Source organism: Schistocerca piceifrons, chromosome 2, assembly GCF_021461385.2.
Source record: "Schistocerca piceifrons isolate TAMUIC-IGC-003096 chromosome 2, iqSchPice1.1, whole genome shotgun sequence".
Lineage (NCBI taxonomy): Eukaryota > Metazoa > Arthropoda > Insecta > Orthoptera > Acrididae > Schistocerca > Schistocerca piceifrons.
Window position 1 is genome coordinate 239,207,821 of NC_060139.1, and position 24,996 is coordinate 239,232,816.

At 37.1% G+C, this 24,996-nt stretch overlaps 1 protein-coding gene across 1 annotated transcript in view; it reads right to left on the bottom strand.

The window, feature by feature from the left end:
• LOC124777877 (ubiquitin carboxyl-terminal hydrolase 7) overlaps positions 1 to 24,996 on the bottom strand; it is a 224,165-nt gene that overhangs the window by 129,965 nt on the left and 69,204 nt on the right. The window contains exon 10 of the mRNA XM_047253417.1: positions 7,559 to 7,751. Coding sequence (XP_047109373.1) covers positions 7,559 to 7,751 — 193 coding nt within the window. The remainder of the gene's footprint in view (positions 1 to 7,558; positions 7,752 to 24,996) is intronic.

The following is a 24,996-nucleotide window of genomic DNA, read 5'->3' on the forward strand; positions in this document are numbered from 1 at the left end:
AAATAACTTTCAATACCAACAAGTAATGTGCACACTGAGTTGATGGCAGTTTGTTTTCAATACTCAAATATAAACTCCGAACAGCCGTTTTCACACTATAATGAAGTGTCCACAGTTCAGTGCATAATGTCTCAGAAATGAACTTTGAAGTTATAAGAATGATTTCTTTTGAAAATATTTCAAAAGTGGTGTTATTCTTTCATTAATTTATTAGAGTTAATAGGTTTAAAACAATTTTTAATAATGGAAATGAATGAGCATTGTTTCCAACAAATGTTATGTAATTTCAATTTACCACTTTTCGCCTGATTATAGTGGATAGCAGAGCTAGTGAATTGTGTGAAATTGTTCTAAGCACACATTCAAAAATCACCTTGAACAATTAATCAAAGAACCAACTTGTGAAGGTAACATATTAGACCTCCTGGTTACAAATAGGCTTGAACTTCTTTACTCCTACAGGTGTCAATAGGAGTGTAAAAAACGCTGCTTATTAAGTGCAAGATGAAACAGATTTCTGGTTATCTAACCAGTCAATGTCAAACATTCATCTCATACGTAATGGTTACTGTACCAAAGCTGTTATGAACTGAAGAAAATTTTTAAATCTTACAAATCACATATTAATATATCTAAAAACAAAGATGATGTGACTTACCAAAAGAAAATCCCTCTTTCCTGATGAAGCAAGCGTTGGTTGCGAAAGCTTGAATTTTGTGTGTGTGTGTGTGTGTGTGTGTGTGTGTGTGTGTGTGTGTCTATCGACCTGCCAGCACTTTCGTTTGGTAAGTCACATCATCTTTGTTTTTAGACATATTTTTCACACGTAAAATGTTTCCCTCTATTATATTCAAATCACATATTAAAATACACGAAGCTGCTGTAAAACTTATTTTAATTGTACAACTGATTTTGGTCGATCATTTTCCAGCAACTGTTGTACAATGTTTGGATACCGGACGATTTTCATGCAAAAATGATGTTTTGCAAATTATTGTAGAATACAAGCAATACTTAAAAAATTTTGTTAATAGCAGGTGTTACATATACATGCAGCACTGTTTTTCTGAGGGAACGCTGGGGGATGCGTACCCCTAAACTTTTTTGTCGACAAAGTAATTTTTTTACAATGTTGAGAACTTGACAGAGTGCCAAAGATTTATTTCACAGACATAAATTTTTTATTTCATTTTTTTGTGTTGGTAATTGCAATGCGAACGATACCAGAGCAGTTTTTGGTGGGAAAATCGATGTCATTGACTGTTTCAAGGAATTCGAAGATGCGGCAACTGTTCTCGACAACTGAATTGCTGGCAGCCAGTTTGACAAGCATGTAGTGCCTTCGCCCACTAATAGTGGGTGATGGTAGTGCTAAACGGATATGCATACGCTCAAATTGCATGTTTCACTTGACGTGATGTAAACCGAAGTGTTCGATACCACTTTCTCTTGTATGTTTGTGTATTTCTCTGTATCGCCTCAATCAATTGAGCTTTAAAGTCAACTTATGAGTCCGATACCATTTTTTTTGTAGTTCGACATGTTGACGACGTCATGGCTAAAAGCACACGGGTGGTATCCCATGCTTCAGTTATAACTAATTTTCGCTGCATTATATCCCATGTCGGAGTACCCTCAAACTTTTTCTTTTAAGAAAGAAAGCACTGTGTGTGTGTGTGTGTGTGTGTGTGTGTGTGTGTGTGTGTGTGTGTCCTATAACAAATTTCAAAACCATAATATTTATAAATAATGTTTCAAAATTTGTTTAATGATCTATGTAACACCCGCTATTAACAAAAATTTTTAAGTTCTGCTTGTATTTTACTACGCTTTTCAAACATCACTTTCCATGAAAATTGTCCTTATCCATAATGCTGAACAACATGTACTGGAAAATGGCCTATGACCAAAATTGGCCACACAATTAAAAATACATTATACAGCAGCATCACATGTTGCAACATGTCATTTTTAACATGCGTGAAGCATTCAATGGTTTTATAAGTAAAATTCTAGCAATAATCTGGCAGAAAATTCCAAGAAGTTTTGGTCTCATAATAAATCAGCAATCAGATCAAAGCCATCTGTCCAGACACTCAAAGATTTAATGGCTTCAAAACAAGGGATGATAGATGACTGAAATATTATATTCCTGTTTAAAACTGTTTCATCGAGGAATATCACACTGAGATTCCTACTTTCAATCACTGCACAAATGCCAAAATGATAAGATATTGTAAAAGTACCCGTAGAGGTACAAATCAACTAAGATCACTTAACAGAGGAAAGGCAACAAGCCTGGAAGATACATACACAATGCTATGAAGAGTAAGTGACAGAAATTGCACCTCTTCAAACAGCCACCTAGGAGTGTGGAAAGAAAAGTTCCAAATGATTGAAAAAAATACTGAGTCAGTAATGGCCATCAAAAAAAGCACACAAAACTATAGGCCTATAATACTGAAATCAGCCTGTTGTAGAATTTGGAAAACCTTTAATCCTTTCACAATATTATTATCTTTTTAGATACCAAAACTATCCTCTGTAGGAAATCACCCTGGATTCTACAAAGGTAGTATGAAACCCAGGTTGCACTATTTGTTTATGAAACCCAGAAGGCACTAGATACCAATGCATGGGTTAATGCACTGTTCCTCCACTTCTGGATGGTGTTTGATATTGTCCACACTGTCAGTTAACACAAAATACATTTACACATAATATGACATTTATACGAAGTATGTTAATTAGACTGAAGAATTCCTTGCAAATAGAAGACAGCATATAACTTTCTATGCAGAAAAATCTTCAGACATAAAATTAACTTTGGTTGTACCACAAAAAAGGTGTTACAAGACCATTACCAACCACAATCGACATAAATGACTGATAGATGATCCCTGGCAACTGGTAGCACTGTTGTCAGCTCTCAACTGCACAGCACTAATGGCTACAGGCAAAACAGTAGTCACAGATACACTACATGATCAAAAGTATCCGGACACTGGCTGAAAATGACTTACAAGTTTGTGCTGCCCTCCATCAGTAATGCTGGAATTCAATACAGTGTTGGCCCACCCTTAGCCCCGATGCCAGCTTCCACTCTTGCAAGCATATCTTCAATCAGATGCTGGAAGGTTTCCTGGAGAATAGCAGCCCATCCTTCATGGAGTGCTGCACTGAGGAGAGGTATCGATGTCAGTCGGTGAAGCCTGGCACGAAGTTGGTGCTCCAAAACATCCCAAAGGTGTTCTATAGGATTTAGGTCAGGCCTCTGCGCAGGCTAGTCCATTACAGGGATGTTATTGTTGTGTAACCACTCCGCCACAGGCCATGAATATGAACAAGTGCTCGATTGTGTTGAAAGATGCAATCACCATCCCCGAATTGCTCTTCAACAGTGGGAAGCAAGAAGGTGCTTAAATGTAAGCCTGTGCTGTGATAGTGCCACGCAAAACAAAATGGGCTGCAAGCCCCATCCATGAAAAACACGACCACACCATAACACCTCTACCTCCAAGTTTTACTGTTGGCACTACACATACTGGCAGATGATGCTCACCGGGCATTCACCATACCCACACCCTGCCATCAGACTGCCACATTGTGCATCATGATTCATCACTCCACACAATGGTTTTCCACTGTTCAGTCCAATATTTACACTCCTTACAAAAAGCGAGGTGTCGTTTGACATTAACCGGCGCGATGTGTGGCTTATGAGCAGCCGCTCAACCATGAAATCCAAGTTTTCTCACCTCCTGCCTAACTGTCATATACCTGCAGTGGATCCTGATGCAGTTTGGAATTCCTGTGTGATGGTCTGGATAGATGTCTGCCTATTATCTATTATGACCCTCTTCAACTGTTGGCGGTCCCTGCCAGTCAACAGAAGAGGTCGGCCTGTATGCTTTTGTGCTGTATGTGCCCCTTCACGTTTCCACTTCACTATCACATTGGAAACAGTGGACCTAGGGATGTTTAGGAGAGTGGAAATCTTGCGTACAGATTTATGACACAAGTGACAACTCATTGAAGCCCTTGAGTTCCGTGGAGCACCCCATTCTACTCTCTCACGATGTCCAATGACTACTGATGTTGCTGATATGGAGTACCTGGCAGTAGGTGGCAGCACAATGCACTTAAAATGAAAAACTTATGTTTTTGGGGGTGTCCGGATACTTTTAATCACATAGTGTGTAACTGCAACAGCACTGAAGTATTGCCACACAGACACTTTAAAAATCACATTACGCAGTTGGTTGATGTAGGTGTGCAAAGCAGCCACAGTCAGCATACTGCATATTCTAATGAACCTCGACTGCAGCAGGTAACATTGGACGCTGCATGAGGCTGGTCACAGATAATGCTGCTGTATGTACAAAAGTCCAGTGGAACATTGTAAGAAAATGCAGGATGACCTGCTGTGGATCGATATTTCGTGTAGGGGTCAGCAGTTGATCCCCAACATCAAGAAATGTGATGAACTGTGCAAGAATACGCAGAAAGATGGATTATTGTATGACTAGACAACTGCAAAACAATCACTGAACTCAGTTACATATTTTAAATACATGAGAGTATGGATACTGAGCAGTTTAATGTGAAACAACCACATAAAAATAACTGTACAAAAGGCAGATACCAGACAGACTCTAAAGAATCCTCAGGAAGTGCACTCTACCCACAAAGGAGGTAGTTTACAGAATACTCATCTGACTGACACTATTGTAAATCAGGCTGGGACCCTTATGAGACAAGATTAATACATGAAACAGAGAAGACCCAAAGAGGACCAGTGTGTCTTGTCACCAGTTAGTTCAGTACCCACTAAAGCTTCGTGGCAGACATTACAAAACAGATGTTATGCGTCAACAATGAGGTTGATCATTAAAATTCCAAAAATGTATATTTCTGGATGAGTCAATCAATAATTTGCTGCTCCTATGTCCATTTTGTGGAAAGACCATGACGGCAAGATTAGAGACAGTCCCTCTCGCATGTTGTTCTTGTGCACCATTTGCCAATGGAACAAGGAAAGGTGACAGTCGTACATGACGTACCCATTGCAACACACCATGAGATGACTTCCAGAGTGTAGATGTAATTCTTCAATATAACACTGAAAAACAATGAAATAAGATGAAAACAAAGAACATAAGGCATTTGAAAAATAAGCTATCAGAAAACAACACTGTAATCAACCATGAACTGAAATGAACTGTTCCTGTTGCTAATTACAATAACTGCATGACCAGCAAAAACCATTTCTGTTTCTTGGATGTAACATGGCAGATCATTTGTATACAACAAAAATATGGGTGGACACAAAATCTATCACAGTGGTACAAATTTAGTGACTAGTAGTCATTCTAAAGACACTGTTTCACTGTGTACATTAACTGAGTTTCTCCATGTGATTCTCTGCATTCTTTTAGTTAGATAGGAGGAATACCAGTTATCAGCAAAACCATCGATACCACATTATTTGAGTTTATCTAGGAGAACTACACAATCAAATGCATTTAACAATTCACATAATACCCCAGTTGGCAGTAATTTTCATTTAAATTCTACATAATCTGATTCATGAATTGAATAATTGTGCATTCTGTAGGAAGGACCACCTGGATTCAAAATTGAGACTGATCAAGTACCTTATTTTCTGAGAAGTTGTTATATTTTTGCTTACATAATTTTCACCACTACCCTAGTAGGAACTGATAAGCAGTGAGACTGCTTTCTTGTGAAGCAGTCTGACACTAGCATATTTCAGCCTGTGTGGTAATAAACCTTGTGATAATGATGACTTTTATATAAAATTATTAAATCCTTTCACACTTTAAATGATTTCCTGGTTTCTTATAACTATTGCTCTTAGACATTCAATTTTATTCTATGAATTCTTCATTTCGAATGTTACACAGACTTTTCTTCACAATTTCCTTAACACAGCACAGTATTTTCTTTAACATGAAATCAATCCTACTTCTATGTTTGTCCTAACAATTTCCATTTCATGTAATTTTCTCTTCTTTGCATTAATACTCCGTTTCCTCTAGTTGTTAATAGCTATTTTTATTTCTTATTAAGGCTGAGCATCATTCTTGTCTTGAGAAAGCAGCTATTAAAGAGTCACAGCAATCCTCCTACGAATATATTAAATTCAGAATTGACACATGTGGCATTGTACAAATCATTTAACTCTGCTTTCCATAAGGCTGCCCTGAAACTCTTTGTTGTTCGTTCATTACGCATTGTATTTTCCATAGAAATCAGGCAATTTAGTTTGCATCATGACCAAAAAGGCCATTCACTACTTTGTAAATATGTACATAACATAAAGTGTTTGTCTACGAACTGAAATGTCCATTCATGTTCTGCCTTCCCCAATTCAGACTCTACCAGTTTTCCATTCTTCTGTACTCTACCCCAACCCCAAGCTGGTAGAATTTATACAGGAATGTGGCCGAGTATGTCTTGATAAGAGTCAATATTTTGACAGGTGCACACCCTGTCATTTTCAAGGCACAAATGGCAGAAACTAGGAGAAACTCATTTATAAAGTTTGCAGTAATTGTAAAATCTGCCAAAGATCCTAAAGTATTTCAATTTTAGTTCATTGTTAAAGAATGAGATATCTGTATGCTTTTCAGTAGAAGAATAATGCATTGCTACATGCTTACTGTACATACTGATGCTTGCATTGTGTTTGTTCGTTACCATTATCTTGTTGGGCATAATCAGGTCTGGGATTCCAATGCACATTTCCAAGGATGTGACTAATGATTTTTAATACGATAATTCAAACTCAAATTATATCAACACATTAAAAAGATGTCCAAAGCCAATTTCTGACATACCACTAAATAATCTAGGCAAATATTTTCCTGATTACAGCTATTTTAAATGTCCATTTTTATCACCAGAAATAATGTTCTTGCCTTAGTATCACTATTATATTATTCCTGGAATTTTACAGTACTCTGATACGTTTGGTTATACATCCAATTATTGTGACTTCAAACTTGCAGATTGAAGATTAGGATAAAAATAACAGAAAATTAGAACATTATCAACACTTTAAAAACAATGTACTATTATTAAAAATAAAAAAATACAGCACTTGACAAATATTTCAAGATCTGTACCATGTTGACAGTCAAGTCGTCTGGCCTCCTGCGGCCACAGCAGACCCTCACGCCTAATGCTGTCTGCCGGGCCTGGCGGTGAAACATCCGTCACTAAGTACGTGGCAGTTGATGTGTTAAGCAACAGCCAGACCTGTCATTTTTTAAACTACTCCCTAGTCACTGCCTTATATATCGCTTTGCATATAAATCTACAAAAGCTTTCCAAATCTTGCAACCTGCTCAACCACAATTACAACATAGTTGTGATCAAAAGATTTTCATTCATAGTGTACAAGACTGAAGACACAAAATACAATTTTTTTTTCCAAATACTGCATATATGTAAAATCCTATTGGCAAACTGTGGTTTCTACTTTTAGAACTATTGTGACTGCTACCCTCAAGTGAAATTAAAAAGCTAGTACCTGTCATTAAATTTAACTGAACAATCAGTTATGGGATCATACTGGAACCTCATAAGATGTAAATGCAGAACTGGAGGGAATGCTGAGAATATCACTCCTTTCTCAGCATCCTGTAAACCATGCTCACCAGCATCATACTTGTTGTCACCATCCAATACTTCTGTTGTTATGTAGTCACGAAATGATTCATCAACTGAAATATTGATACCAAAAACATTAAAATCTGTCAACACAGTACATTATACACTCAAAAATTACATTTCCTATTATCACAAAGGTTTTAAGACTTTGTTACGATCATCAGTAACGCTACCATTTTAACAAGTACTTTACTAAATGTGTAGTGCAATTTGATAGGTCTACTCACCAAGTGGCAACAGAAGAATACACATATAAAGGTGTTTATGTTAACAAACTTCCAGAGTCAGTGGGTCCTCCTCCCAGCAGAAGGGCTGAAGAGGAAGGAAGAAGGGTGAGGTAAATTTTCCCTGACAGGGTTCTGGACAATCTTCCCCAACTTTAATCCTTGTCCTTCGCCTTTCTTCATTCTCTTTCAACCCTTCTGCCAGAGAAGAAGCCAGTGGCTCTGAAAACTTGCAAACTTAAGTACCTTTATACGTGTACTCTTATGCCGCCACTTGGCGAGTAGATTTTTTAACTATCCAATTACATTATATTTTCAAAATTCGATTATTTTTGTTTAATTAACACACATTTCTTTCCAAACATCTTCCTATTAATATAGCAAAGGTATTTTAGGAAAGTTAAGCAAAAGCGATTAAAGCCAAGCATGGATATGCAGGCGTTTGATGTGTCACAGACAAATAGCAGCAATGAGATTTAGTTAGGTTCCAAGCTGAGGGATGGCACATTAGAAAAAGTGTGATAGCATGAAAGCTAGTTACACATCTGTGCTACATTTGTCTGTGTGCCACAAGTCAAATATCAATCACCTTCAGGTGTGGTGTTCATTTTCCTCTTTTCTGGTTACTTTCTTTATCTCAGAATTTGTTACTGTGAGTCTTAAATCGATTTATTATGGAAGATGAAAACTACCAACTTTTATTATCAGTTACTGTGCACTAAACACTTCTGCAAATTAAGCTGTCAAGTAACTGACAGCTGCCCACTTTGTCTCGCATCACAGAAAGTAACCCTATAACTGAAGTGAGTGTGTTTCAGCAACACACTTGATTAGTGGAAAAAATGACATTTTGTCTATGGAGTGCGTGATTGATTCTCTTGTAAAAAGTTTTTGTTTATTTATAGACACAATCACATGTTTATGACACAGTCATAACCAGTTTTGGCCATACAATGACCATCTTCAGATGCTAAAACAATACAAAAGAAAATTTATATTAAAACCTAAAAGATATATGCAATACATAACCACGCTTATTAGTAATCTATAACTAACAAGGAGGTATTGAATAGAATTGGAGAGAAGAGAAATTTGTGGCACAACTTTACTAGAAGAAGGGATAGGTTGGTAGAGCATATTCTGAGGCATCAAGGGATCACCAATTTAGTATTGGTGGGCAGTGTGGAGGGTAAAAATCATAGAGGGAGACCAAGAGATGAATACACAAAACAGATTCAGAAGGATGTAGGTTACAGTAGGTACTGGGAGGTGAAGAAGCTTGCACAGGATAGAGTAGCATGGAGAGCTGCTTCAAACCAGTCTCTGGACTGAAGACCACAAAAACAAACTGAATTTATGCAAAATGCATATCGTTCATACCTAAAGGCGGCATACACTAAACACAGGTTAATGCGTTGTCAAACTAGCTATAAAATGTAAAACATCGGTCTTATATAGATATAAAAATTTGTTAGATTTTGTTCACCGTCTTTGCGCTAGATGCGTGCATCCTCTATAAGATAGTCATAATTTTTCAAAAGTCTAAAATATACAAATTTACTATTAATATTTAGGTCAAATGCATATAAAATTTAAGATTACAGAACAGATCGTTAAATCAGTAAAATAACATTTCGGAACAAGGAGACAACATTGCTATAGATGAAAATAATTTTAGCACTTGGAGGGTGTATTTCTGATGCCCGATGGTGCTGTATTTCCGGCTATTGCCTCTTTATGCCATTGTCCATTGGTACGACAGGGAAGACACGGGCAATAGCCAGAAATATAGCGCCATAAGGTGTCAGAAATAGACTCTACAAGTGCTACTACTATTTTCATCTATAGCAATGTTTTCTTCTTGTTCTGAAATGTTATTTTACTGAATTAACAATCTGTTCTGTAATCTTAAATTTTAAATACAATTGACCTAAATATTAATAGTAAATTTGTATATTTTAGGCTATTGAAAAATTATGACTATCTTATAGAGGACGTGCGCATCTAGCGCAAAGACGGTGAACAAAATCTAACAAATTTTTATATCTATAAAAGACCGGTGTTTTCTATTTATAGCTAGTTTGACAACGCATTAACCTGTGTTAAGTGTGTGCCACCTTCAGGTATGAACTATATGTACTTCGCATAAATTCAGTTTGATTACTAATAAGCGTGGTTAAATATAACACTTATTTTTTATGTTTTAATATAAATTTTCTTTTGTATTGTTTTAGCATCTGAAGATGGTCATTGTATTGCCAAAACCGGTTATGACTGTTTCATAAACATGTGATTGTGTCTATAAATAAACAAAAAAAATTTACACTTGATTAGTGATGTAAAATCCCTGGGCATTTATAAGTTGGGGCAAATGCCCAGGATAAAAGTCTAGGCAAATACCCAAAATTCATAAACGCACTCACATTTATGCATTTTAATGATTCATTGATAAGGGGCACTTATAAAAAAAATTAAGCTGATATTTTGTACTGGAACAGGTGTTTTGCAAACACTGCTTCTTTACTGGTTGGGTAATCAAGCTGAAAAAGCTGCTTGAGAGTTAGAGTTATTAGGAGAAATAAATTTGACTGTAAACATAACCTTTTACATCTTTACTGAGATCAGTTCTTGGGGTAGTACACAACAGAAAAATGGAACAAAGTAGGAAATTACATTCTGTCTCAATTATTACATCTGCCAATCAAGCATTTTTTTCACTGAAAACATTTTAATATTTATGAATATATTAAAGCGAAACATGCCAGCTGTTAAACGTATTCAGTTATAATTTTGCTATCAATAATCATTCCTCAACAATATTCTGAGATCTGACACGGATTATAAAGTGTGTTACATTACAAAGCAATAATTTAACTTTTTTTTACTGGCTTATCACTACACACCTGTTTGGAACCCTCCCTTGGTACAGAAAGTTGGAATTATAGTAAAAAAAAGTTTCCCTCTTCTTTCCTTTCATTCTTGGTAATAAAGCAATGAATGACCCATGTAGACTTAAGAGTAAAGATTTACTAACTTTTAATATCTGGAGTTTTGTTTCATCCATTATTTTAAATGGTAATTATACATTCTAGCAGTAAAAACTTTAAAAGCACTATTTGGGCAAATGCCCATTTATAAATATCCCACCCACTGGGTATTATGTCAGGCCCACTCACTACACCTGACGCCATGTTAACAACAAATTTACACTTATCTCTCAGCAACACAAATTACAAAATAATTATCTACTTTGCCATACAAAGGCAACATAAATTTCAGCCTTTTACATGTCAGTTTCCTCAACATTGAAGTTTTACAGTCTCCCCCCCCCCCCCCCCCCCCCCCGCCCTTCCCCTCCCAAACGCATTTAAGAGCTACATAGCATCCCTCTGTCTCATTGTGTCATCAGAAATATTATAATCACAATCTAGAAATTTACAATATGATGCCGTGACTAACTGTTGTCTTTGCAAAGACTGTATTCCATAATTATATTATAGTACATAGTTTTTATGTTTATGGTAATCTTGCACTTTTTGTATATGAAGAATCCACTATTTAAAATTATGGTAAGCCTATAGTGTCCCAACGTCGGTAATCACTAGTCACTTCAGAAAGTAGATCTCTCTCACAGTCTAAGTTGCAGTAAATACAAGTAGAACTATGGTGTGAGTATTTACTAATGCCCTAATCATGAGCATGTGAGCTCTGACCAAAAATACTGTAAAATTGTAGAACTTTATGGAATAACCCAACCACCACAGTTTCCACACCCCCCCCCCCCCTCCCCCCTTCTGGGAACAAGCTATTAATTCTGTAAGGTAGATAGTGTTGTATATTTTTATACGTATCGACACTGCTAAAATTACACCACCTGAATATAATTACTGGCCTGTAATTCTATCTCATAATTTTATATCAGATACTTACTTTGTCAACTGTCAACATGTTAAATTTTTTGGAGCGTCTAGAAACAAAGAATTTACATTTTGCTTTTTCAGGATAAAATGCAGCAATACAAGAGAAATTTGAATATAGCTTTTTGATGTATCTCCTAGAATAAAATAAGGATTGGGTCATTCCATGTCAAATCACGCAGGTCATGTCACCTGTCATCTCAGATTTTCATGAAACTTTCCACATTTGCTTGTACCTATAACATATGAACTTGGGCAAAATCTTTTTGCTCTCAGACTAAAACTTTTTTTTAATATCACATTTTAAATGTAGTGATATTCTGATAACTGGGCTCTGCAAGAATTTCAACACAAAATTGCACTTATCTACACAAATGCCCATAACTCAGGTGTTTATGAAGCTTCTGATTTGGAAATTTTCTTCACAAGTTAACAGAAGCACATACTTAACAGACATGTAATTAGTTAAGCAGTTAAGTTACAAAGAACAACAGAAAAAAATTTAATGTGTGTCACTTTCCAGTTTCCGGAAAAAGTATAGACATTACAAAATGCTTATACCACATTTCTCCATCCAGGTGGGAACTTTTAATTGGTCTTAAATAATTCCCAAGACAGTACAGATTATAATAAAATAAAATTATTAATGGTTTTTCTATGAATGGACACACAAATAAATATGAAATCACAATATTTTGTGTTGTGATGGAAAAAAAAGGAGAAACACCAACTACGTAAGGCCATCCATAACTGACACCCACTGCTTCAAATTTTCACAAAACTTTTTCTACATGTTACTTTTTGCACGGGAATAGTCAATGCAAAATTTCTCCATATACTTCATGTGGTTTTGAGGGTGAAAAAAATTGGAAATTTTTTACGAACATAAATGCTGCAGCAGGCAGAATCTTATTTTCAACACATCACTGTCATATTTCCCCAGATGTCACAGAAGGGATGTATCTTTATTGGGAAAAAATGAATAACTATTCTTGACTTACAGGAATACAAAAAAATCAACTTAAGCTGTTGTGGTCTAGACAGCTTTTTTTTTTTTTTTAAAAAAAAAAGCACCACCCTGAATTTTTATAGGTATTGGATGTTCATTTATCACCTACCAAATAACTGTTCTATAGTAAGGCTGCCTCATGAAAATACAGAGCCAAAAGTAATAAATTTAATCGAAACATTTTCATTACATGGGCTAACTTTACTTATGGTGTCAAATTAGCATCTATAGACAACCACTGTTCTAGCCACACTAATGTTAATTTAAAATGTACATGTTCAGCAGTGAGGATCCCTAAAACTATAAATGAAACTTCTTAAGAGCATCTTTGTTTTTAATCAACTGTGACAAATTATATTCTGTTAACTTCATATCTTTTTCATTAAAGTATTACATTCTGCCTAATGATGATGATTTAGGTACACCAATAGCATGTAAGATGTTTTCCAAAGGCACAAAACAAGAGTCTTCCTTCTCAGGTCAAATGGTGGACACTGCTGGTCCTGATGGGTGGAGGAGGAGACACTGAACCACTTTTTCTCCATTACAGATATTTCTGACGAAGGCAAAGTACCACTTACAAAAGAATTTTGTAGAGGACGAGTGTGTATCCATTGTTGGGCATTTTCAATGAATGAAAAAATCTAGGAAGGCTTTCCAGAAGGAGTTACTCTCTTAATCTCTAAAGAATCACAAGAAAGTGGTTTGTAATGACGAAAATTCCTGGTACCAGGTACTGTGCAAATTGTCCAAAAATTTTTCTTGAGGTTCTTGTGGAGGAAATCTACATCTACTTTTCTAAATAGTGAAAAAAACATTTGTCAATGTTAGATTTGCAGAAATCATAAACAACAGATGTTATTTGTGCATCATCCACTAGTCAAAGACTAGCTCTTCTCTCAGTAAACTTTTTATACTTCCTCCTAAACTATCACACACAGATTTAGTGTGGCTAGTAAAAAAATAGGAGTGTTCAGCATCAATACAAAAATATTTTTTGTGCTCACAAAATTTTAGTGTTCTGCCAGCCACTTAACCATTTCTTTCTGGACAGCATTTACAAACCCTTCATCATGTTCCATACCATCACTTACAAAGCAGTGGTTTTTTATCACACGGGATGGCTTGTACAGCTGCTTCTTGTCCAGCGGTAACTCAATTTCATTCTGAATTACAAAACTGTAGTTTTCAGCAAAGTCCACTAACAGAATTCCTTTTCCTGGTATTAGATTTTCTTTAAATTTTTTTCAATGATTTTGACTCACACTTAGATATAAATGACTGTGATTTAAATGGCTGTAATTTTGTTACCAACAAGTCTACGTGTTCACCAACAGCTGCAGACTGCTTTACCAATTCTGCCCGATGATCTGTGTTCATCCACTGGCTGAACTCATGTTCCACATCCAAAAGCAGTTTTACGTTTTGGTGGATAAAACACACACACACACACACACACACACACACACACACACACACACACACACACACAAACTGGATGGGTGCCAGAAGCACCAGCTAAAATACACCACTTCTGTCTTACTGAACAAAATTTAGAAAGACCAATGTTCATGTTTGGATTCGCCAATTTAAAACAAGAGTTCAGTTCTCTTAAGTTGCAAAGGATGAGTCTTTTTTGCATATACACATTCTTCTGAATTCTAACTTTGTTTTTTGCTCCCGATATCGTTCGAGTACATTCATCATTTTGGTAGAAATCAGTGACAATCTTTACCAGTTCAGCAGGAATAACTTTCCATCTTTTTTGTCTAGGAATTGATAAAATACTCATTTCTGTTTTCAGTTTCCTTGCTTGTCAAACCACACACTCACTAACATTAAATTCTGACATTATGTTTTCTTTTGAAGAAGAGCGTGGAGCTTAATTTAAATTTGAATTTTTTCAGGTACTATTACACTAGCCACTTTTCCTATCAGTAATATCATGGCATCCAATTTCTTTGGCTTTCTTAACAATTTCATCATCAAATTTTTCTTCTCTACAGTCAGAATGTTCACCACTGCAATCTCATGCCCAACACACTTTACTTTCCAAAATGTGCTTCACTTTTTCTAGCTTATTTTTGCCATATGAAGCCTTGCTGCGATTTAAAATGGAGTGAAGTTTTAAGGGAGAGCAACCTAAATTGTGTAAAGTTTTACTTGCATCCTCAATACTTTGACTTTTTTTGTACCGTGTCACGAAATGCCACCTCAGGTCATTTGCATCACTTTCGTTTCTATCATGATGTTAGTTTTCTGTTCACAAATCTCACAACATTTTGTGCACAGCTTTTGGCTTGGTTTCACATAGGTTCTTTTACCACTTAATGTTTTACACAAAGACAAGCAAACTAACAAAGATTTTTTAAGTTTGTCTGTGTTTTTTGAAAGGATCACAAGTTCTTTGATGACTTTCAAAAACTGCTGAGTAATAGAATCTGTGATGTCCACATATAGTAGCACTTTCTTGATCTTGTGTAAAGCTTATATTGGATCGTAGCAATATCAAATCTCGTTTATCTTCACTCAGCTCTTCTATTTTTTGTAGAATTTTTACTAACACCTAGGTTCTCAACCTCCTCATGGACCATGGACCTGGCCTCAGCGATACAGATGGCCGTACCGTACATACAACCGCAATGGAGGGGTATCTGTTGAGAGGTCAAACAAACATGTGATTCCTGAAGAGGGGCAGCAGCCTTTTCAGTAGGTGCAGGCAACAATCTGAATGATTGACTGATCTGGCCTTGTAACATTAACCAAAATGGCCCTGCTGTGCTGGTACTGCAAACTGCTGAAAGCAAGGGGAAACTCCAGCCGTGATTTTTCCCTAGGGCATGCAGCTTTACTGTATCGTTAAATGATGATGGCGACCTCTTTGGTAAAATATTCCGGAGGTAAAAATAGTCCCCCAATCAGATCTTTGGGCGGGGACTACTCAGGATGTCGTTATCAGGAGAAACAAACGTGGAATGTCAGATCCCATAATCAGTTACGTAGGATAGAAAATTTAAAAAGGGAAATGGATAAATTAAAGTTAGATATGGTGGGATTTAGTGACGTTCGGTTGCAGGAGGAACAACACATCTGGTCAGGTGAAAACATGGCTATAAATACAACATCAAATAGAGGTAATGCAGGAGTAGGTTTAATAATGAATAAAAAAGTAGGAGCACAGGTAAGCTACTGCGAACAGCATAGTGAACGCATTATTGTAGCCAAGATAGACACAAAGCCCAGACCTACCACAGTAGTAGTTTATACACCTACTAGCTCCACAGATGACGACAAGATTGAAAAAATGTATGATGAAATAAAAGAAATTATTCAGACAGTGAAGGGAGACGAAAATTTAATAGTCATCAGGGATTAGATAGTAGGAAAAGCCAGAAACGGAAAAGTAGAAGATGAATATGGAATGGGGGTAAGGAAAGAAAGAGGAAGCCGCCTGGTTGAATTCTGCACAGAGCATAACTTAATCATAGCTAACACATGGTTTAACATTCATGACAGAAGGTTGTATACATGGAAGAGGCCTGGAGACACTGGAAGGTTGCAGACAGATTGTATAATGGTAAGACACAGATTTAAGAACCAGGTTTTAAATTGTAAGACATTTCCAGGGGCAGATGTGGACTCCAACCACAATCTATTAATTATGAACTGTAGTTAAAACTGAAGAAACTGCAAAAAGGTAGGAATTTAAGAAGATGGGACCTGGATAAACTGACAGAACCAGAGGTTGTTGAGAGTTTCAGGGAGAGCATTAGGGAACGACTGACAAGAATGGGGGAAAGAAATATAGTAGATGAAGAATGGGTAGCTTTGAGAGGTGAAATAGTGAAGGCAGCAGAGGATCAAGTAAGTAAAAAGGCAAGGGCTAGTAGAAATCCTTGGGTAACTGAAGAAATATTGAATTTAACTGATGAAGAGAGAAAAATAAAAATGCAGTAAATGAAGCAAGCAAGAAGGAATACAAACGTCTCAAAAATGGGATCAACACGAAGTGCAAAATGGCTAAGCAGGGATGGCTAGAGGACAAATGCAAGGACGTAGAGGCATATATCCCCAGGGGTAAGATAGATACCACCTACAGAAAAATTAAGAGAGACCTTTGGAGAAAAGAGAACCACTTGTATGAATATCAAGAGCTCAGATGGAAAACCAGTTCTACGCAAAGAAGGGAAAGCAGTAAGGTGGAAGGAGTATATAGAGTGTCTATACAAGGGCGACATACTTTAGGGCAATATTACGGAAATGGAAGAGCATGCAGATGAAGATGAAATGGGAGATAAGATACTCCGTCATGAGTTTGACGGACACTGAAAGATTTAAGTCAAAACAAGGCCCCAGGAGTAGACAACATTCCATTAGAACTACTGATAGCCTTGGGACAGCAGGCCCTGACAAAATTCTACCATCTGGTGAGCAAGGTGTACGAGACGGGCAAAATACCCTCAGACGTCAAGGAGAATATAATAATTCCAATCCCAAAGAAAGCAGGTGTTGACAGATGTGAAAATTACCGAACTATGAGTTTAATAAGTCACGGCTGCAAAATACTAACAAAAAATTCTTTTCAAACTAATGGTAAAAGTGGTAGAAGTCGACCTCGGGAAAGATCAGTTTGGATTCCGTAGAAATATTGGAACACGTGAGGCAATTCTGTCCCGACTTATCTTAGAAAACAGATTAAGGAAAGGCAAACCTACGTTTCTAGCATTTGTAGACTTAGAGAAAGCTTTTGACAATGTTGTCTGGAATACTCTCATTCAAATTCTGAAGGTGGCAGGGGTAAAATACAGAGAGCGTAAGACTATTTACAATTTGTACAGAAACCAGATGGCAGTTTTAAGAGTCGAGCAGCACGAAAGGGAAACAGTGGTTGAGAAGGGAGTGAGACAAGGTTGTAGCCTCTCCCACATGTTATTCAATCTCTACATTGAGCAAGCGGCAAAGGAATTAAAATCCATGGACAAAAAATAAAAACTTTGAGGTTCGCCGACGACATTTTAATTCTGTCAGAGGCAGCAAAGGACGAGGAAGAGCAGGTTGAACAGAATGGACAGTGTCTTGAAAGGAGGATATAAAATGAACATCAACAAAAGTAAAAGGCGAATAATGGAATGTAGTGTAACTAAATCAGGTGATGCTGAGGGAATCAGGTTAGGAAATGCGACACAAAGTAGTAGATCAGTTTTGCTATTTGGGGAGCAAAATAACTGATGTGGCCAAAGTAAGGAGGATATTAAATGTAGACTGGCAGTGGCAAGGAAAGCGTTTCTGAAGAAAAGATATTTGTTAACATCGAGTATAGATTTAAGTGTCAGGAAGTCGTTTCTGAAAATATTTGTATGGAGTGTAGCCATGTATGGAAATGAAACATGGACGATAAATAGTTTGGACAAGAAGAGAATAGAAGCTTTCGAAATGTGGTGCTACAGAAGAATGCTGAAGATTAGATGGGTAGATCATGTAACTAATGAGGAGTTACGGAATAGAATTGGACAGAAGAGGAATTTGTGGCACAACTTGACTGGAAGACAGGATTAGTTGGTAGGACATGTTCTGAGGCATGAAGGGATCACTAATTTAGTATTTGAGGGCAGCATGGTGGGTAAAAATTGTAGAGGCATGTGACAAAGCAAGCTGGGATGACCTAAATTCTCCTCGTTTTGCCTCCTTAAAATCGTTTTTTCACTTTTAACAATTTACCATTAAGAAACGTCACTATAACCAGCATTTTCATGAAAGAGAGAGACTGGCCCTAAGTTTTAAAGAATATAGCACCAGCTCTAATTTTCTGCCTAGTTTTATTTATGTAATTGATTTCCTAATTTATTTTGACTATTCCTAGTTAGTATCTTTTGTTATAGAGTGAAATCAGTAATTGTTTCATAACTTAAATTCTATTGTTCACATATAATCCAATATAAATTCTATAATAATTGTTAACATTTGGAAGACGAAATGCTGGTAATCTTAAAGTATCTATTTGGCTCTATTCAAAAACATGTTAGCAAAGCCAGCCCTCAAGTAATTCCAAAGTAACTAACAGTTTTGTAAAAGTATTGTTTGTGTAATTATGTATGTAAATTTCATTATTTAAACAAATAATTCGATCTAACTTTTGTAGTAGAAGAAACTGTTAAAAAGAACCAATTTTTCAATGTATTCAGTTAATCGAATTAGTTTAGTTTCAATTGTAATTTCTGTAAATTAAACTTCGAATAATGTGTAGTTTCAGCACCTATTATTGTGATCATATATAAGGGCCCGTTTTTTGGTCACAAGACAGTCAGTCCACTGCCGAGTTTCAGATGAGAAACCTGTGTTGATTAGAACAACAACAAGGCTTCGAATTAGTTGTGGAATAAGTGTTAAACAGTGACAGTGTCTGCTCCATACGTACCTGATTACTCTTCAAGAACTGTGAACTTTGTGGTTAGGTTTTACTGCTCATAGATGTTCAACGGGAAACTATTGTAGTAGTATGTGGATGTTCGCCTGCGAACTATTAATGAGGCTTATGGAAAGCTAAACAACAGTGCACTGGCCATATATATGTGTATATGAGGGGTTGTGAAAAGTGAAAGTAGAAGACACTGGAACGCAACTGTGCATCTGTCGGCTACATTATTTACAGTAGTCAGTGTCTAAATTACACTCTCACATTTCAGCTGGTACGTCCACACTGAGGACAACAAACGAAGAAATAAAGTCAGGTGGAACTGCGGCATGTGGTGCCCTTCTGGGTGAGGAATACTGTACATAGCCACAATAAACAAGGACTTGCGAACTTTGAAAAGTGAAATCAACAGTGGTTTACAATGAAGAAGATGCAGCAGCCAATCAGTGTGCGGGTTCTTTGGAAGCAGCCACTGAGTGCAGGAGCAGCCAATCAGTACGCAGGTGGACACAGCTGACTGGGATAAACAAGACACTTCACCGGGAGAATTACAACGTGCAGCGGACAAAAAATCGAGACGACAGCTGCAACAACAGCGGCAGCAGAAGACGAGAATTAAAAACAAGGTAATTCATTGCAAAAACAGTTTTGTATGAAGTGATACATAATGAGTGACTTTAATGAACGAGACAGTGTGACTGAGAATGAAGGCGCAGAGGTTAAGTTTTTAGTGAACAGAAAGACCTAAGTGGGATTGGTTCTGTAGCCACTTACAAATCAAACATGAATGTAACTTTGAAGGAGGGGGACGGAAGTCCTATTGTAAAGAGCTAAACAGACAAAAACAGTTTTGAAGTGGATGAGGTCGTTAAGGTTAAGGAGGAAGAATCCAGTAGTGAAAATCAACACGGGAAAAAGTTTATGGCAGACGGAAATGTGGAAGCGACGTTAAGGCAAATTGTGAGTAATATGGAAAGCAATATGAATAGGATGGAAAGTAATATGAAAGAAGAGATTAGTAGTGTGTAAAAAGACGTTAGCAGGGTGGAAAACAAAACTGATAGCATTAGAATTGATGTGGTTGGCTTAAAGGATGAACTAAAGAAAGAAATGAAAAGGAGATTCGGGTAATCAGCTCTAATCTTTCGGAGTTAAATAAGAAGGTTGAGGTGGTATCTAAAGATTCTGATGAAAAGATAAAGACAGTAGTACATAGCACTAATGAGAAATTAACTTTGATGAGTAGTAAAGGTGTAGAAGAGAGAAAAAAGCTTTTTGATGACTATATTAGGAAGGTGGAGGCTTTAAAAAATAATAATAATAAATAAATAAATAAAAAAAATAAAGTCAGAGCTGCCACGAAATTTTGTGCTGGAAACAGGGTTTAACTTGAGAACCAAATAGATCATATTAAAAATGATTCTGAAATGGAGGTAGAAACCAAGTGCGCAGTAGTGGTTGAGGAAAAACTGGTAAAAGTAAATAAAAATGTACATTCAATATTGACTGAAATGGACAAAAAGGTGGAGGAGGTACTAAATCTAAAGCATAGGGAAAGTGACAGTGGGGCTGATTCTGACAGCAGTTGTAATGATGATAGCAATGATGAATCCAGTAGTGATGGGGGTGAGGTATTTCAAGTTATAATTGTTAATGATGGCCAGGTGGTAAGTAAAGAGAAAATAAAGGAGGATAATATTAGGCCTAATTAAGAGTTTAGAGTTTGAGAGGGGTATTGAGGAAGAGGACCACGCTGTCTGTCAGTTGACTGTGTCTGATAAACAATTTGGTAAACAGGGTGATAGTTTTTCCTGGGAAAGGATTAATGATGATTTGTTGTATGAAGAAGATAACACAGTAAGTAAAAAGGAAGTATGGCACCCTATAATAATAGCAAGTGTACAAGGTATACAGGTTAAGTGTTCACCGGACAGTGGTAGTGATCTGAATGGTATTTCACAGGCATTTTTTGAATCTATTAATTACACAGAGAGTATAGTAGTAATGCATGTTTCTGCAATAAAAATTGTTGGTGCTACTGGTAAGCTCCCAAAAAGTGTAAAACAAGAGGTATTATTAACAGTGGAATTGGAAAGACAGCTGCTGGAGTGAAATTTCTATTATATATAAAAACAAAGATGAGGTGACTTACCGAACGAAAGCGCTGGCAGGTCGATAGACACACAAACAAACACAAACATACACACAAAATTCAAGCTTTCGCAACAAACTGTTGCGCCATCAGGAAAGAGGTCAAGCACTGTAAGATTCTGAATGAAGTGCTGAGGGCTATGTATCAAGGAGGTATGAAACTAAACGTAAGTAAATCTGAATTTGTAAAGGAGATTTCATTTTTGGGTCACAGGATTAACAAAGAAGCTATACAGCCTGATCCAGAAAAGCTTGCTGCTATTCGGGATTTTCCACCCCCAAAGAACAAGAAAGATCTTAAAGCTATGTTTGAGTTGTTTGGCTTCTACCGAAAGTTCGTATCAGATCAGTCATTTAACCGTCCTTGCCTTGGTAATTTGTTGAAAACGAATGTGATGTGGGATTGGAAAATGGAATGTGAAGAGGCATTTCAGAGTTTGAAAAAAGAATTAGCAAATAGTAAGAGGTTAGGGCATCCAACTTTTTCACTGCCTTTCTGTATGAGTACTGATGCTAGTTTTTGTGGTTTGGGGGTAGAAATTTTCCACTTAGTACCTAATGAGATGGGGGTTCAACACAAAACTATTACTTTTGCTAGTAAAACTATTACTTTTGCTAGTAGAACATTACAGCCACATGAAAAGAACTATTACATTTCACAATTACAGGCTTTGGCAATTATTTTTGGATTGCAAAAGTTTGAGTAATATTTGCTTGGACATAAGACACAAAATAAAGCACATAAAGATTTCTACATTTTTCCACAAGGTAACATGAGTGAAAGGGTTATGAAGAAGATTAACAGCCTGCAGGAATTATTGTAGTAAGAAACACACTGCTTGGACGGGTCGTGTTCAACATTCTGAAAACATTATCAACAAATCGTGGAACAAACTGACAGGATATGCTACATGTGAGCGTATGTTCAATGAGAGACCCAGTAATATTATCAGAGAAGAAGTGGATTTCCCTCAGGTAAGTGAAGTAGCACAGGACAAAAAGATCTGATTGGCTAAAGAGATGATGTAAAGGAAAGCAGCAGGAAGGAAGAGAAGGCATGACAAGGGAGTGAATCCGACTAGTTTCAGAGTAGGTGATCTGTCCTCGTCAAAACCAAAGAAAAATCCAGCACAGTAAATGAGATCAAGAAATTTTTGCATATTTCCCCCCTTTCAGAGTGGTACAAATTGCCCATGACAACTCCTACAAATTGGCCTACATGAAGACTAACAGGATTTTTGGGTTAAAGAATATTATTGCCCTGAAACCCTATGTATCAAATGGTTCAAATGGCTCTGAGCACTATGGGACTTAACTACTGTGGTCATCAGTCCCCTAGAACTTAGAACTACTTAAACCTAACTAACCTAAGGACATCACACACATCCATGCCCGAGGCAGGATTCGAACCTGCGACCGTAGAGTCGCGCGGTTCCGGACTGCGCGCCTAGAACCGCTAGACCACCGCGGCCGGCAAACCCTATGTATCACCAATTACATGTTTGAGTATTGATCCACAACAGTTTAAACATTTCTGAGATTGGGTAGTATTGATTTTGTTAGGAGAATGGAGTGCGCATTGAACCAGAGGTAAGATCTACAAGTAAGTAGGCGTTCAACATTCTGTGTTGGATTCATTATGTGGCGATAATGCTTACCCCAACTGTCCCTCTCATTTTACATGTTTCCTGAGGTAGTCAAACTCTTCCCCTATCCAATCTGTAGTTTATAAGTGAATCAGAAACACTCTCTTTGACTTTCATGTAATTTTGTACATTAGGGTTCTTTAGTAAAGAAATATGCTAGAAAAAGTTTGTATGTGTGTGTATTTGTATATATTTTTTTTACAAATGTCTGCTTGTGTCTGTGTATGTGTGGATGGATATGTGTGTGTGTGTGTGTGTGTGCGAGTGTATACCTGTCCTTTTTTCCCCCTAAGGTAAGTCTTTCCGCTCCCGGGATTGGAATGACTCCTTACCCTCTCCCTTAAAACCCATATCCTTTTGTCTTTCCTTCTCCTTCCCTCTTTCCTGACGAGGCAACCATTGGTTGCGAAAGTTAGAATTTTGTGTGTATGTTTGTGTTTGTTTGTGTGTCTATCGACCTGCCAGCGCTTTTGTTTGGTAAGTTTCATCATCTTTCTTTTTAGATATATTATGTTGTATTAGTTATAAGTAATGAATCACAAGAGGATGGAAGAAAAAGTGATACCATGGTTAAAGAATTTCTGTCAAACAACGAGGTAAGGTAACTGGAAACTGAAAGGTGTCAGCATGTTGTTGTTGTAGTAGTTTTTGTCGTCGTCGTCGTCTTCCGTCCTGAGACCGGTTTGATGCAGCTCTCCATGCTACCCTATCCTGTGCATGCTGCTTCATCTCCCAGTACCTACTGCAACCTACATCCTTCCCTCATCATTCTGAATCTGCTTAGTGTATTCACCTCTTGGTCTCCCTCTACGAATTTTACCCTCCACGCTGCCCTCCAATGCTAAATTGGTCATCCCTTGATGCCTCAGACCATGTCCTACCAACTGATCCCTTCTTCTAGTCAAGTTGTGCCACAAACTCCTCTTCTCCCCAATTCTACTCAATACCTCCTCATTAGTTATGTGATCTACCCATCTAATCTTCAGCATTCTTCTGTAGCACCACATTTCGAAAGCTTCTATTCTCTTCTTGTCCAAACTATTTATTGTCCATGTTTCACTTCCATACATGGCTACACTCCATACAAATACTTTCAGAAACGACTTCCTGGCACTTAAATCTATACTCGATGTTAACAAATTTCTCTTCTTCAGAAACGCTTTCCTTGCCATTGCCAGTCTACATTTTATATCCTCTCTACTTCGACCATCATCAGTTATTTTGCTCCCCAAATAGCAAAACTCCTTTACTACTTTTAAGTGTCTCATTTCCTAATCTAATTCCCTCAGCATCACCCGACTTAATTCGACCACATTCCATTATCCTCATTTTGCTTTTGTTGATGTTCATCTTATATCCTCCTTTCAAGACACTATCCATTCCGTTCAACTGCTCTTCCAAGTCCTTTGCTGTCCCTGACAGAATTACAATGTCATCGGCGAACCTCAACATTTTTATTTCTTCTCCATGGATTTTAATACCTACTCCAAACTTTTCTTTTGTTTCCTTTAGTGCTTGCTCAGTATACAGATTGAATAACATCGGGGAGAGGCTACAACCCTGTCTCACACCCTTCTCAACCACTGCTTCCCTTTCATGGCCCTCGACCCTTATAACTGCCATCTGGTTTCTGTACAAATTGTAAATAGCCTTACGCTCTCTGTATTTTACCCCTGCCACCTTCAGAATTTGAAAGAGAGTATTCCAGTCAACATTGTCAAAAGCTTTCTCTAAGTCTACAAATGCTAGAAACGTAGGTTTGCCTTTCCTTAATCTGTTTTCTAAGTCAAGTCATAGGGTCAGAATTGCCTAGTGTGTTCCAATATTTCCACGGAATCCAAACTGATCTTCCCCGAGGTCGGCTTCTACCAGTTTTACCATTCGTCTGTAAAGAATTCAGGTTAGTATTTTGCAGCCGTGACTTATTAAACTCATAGTT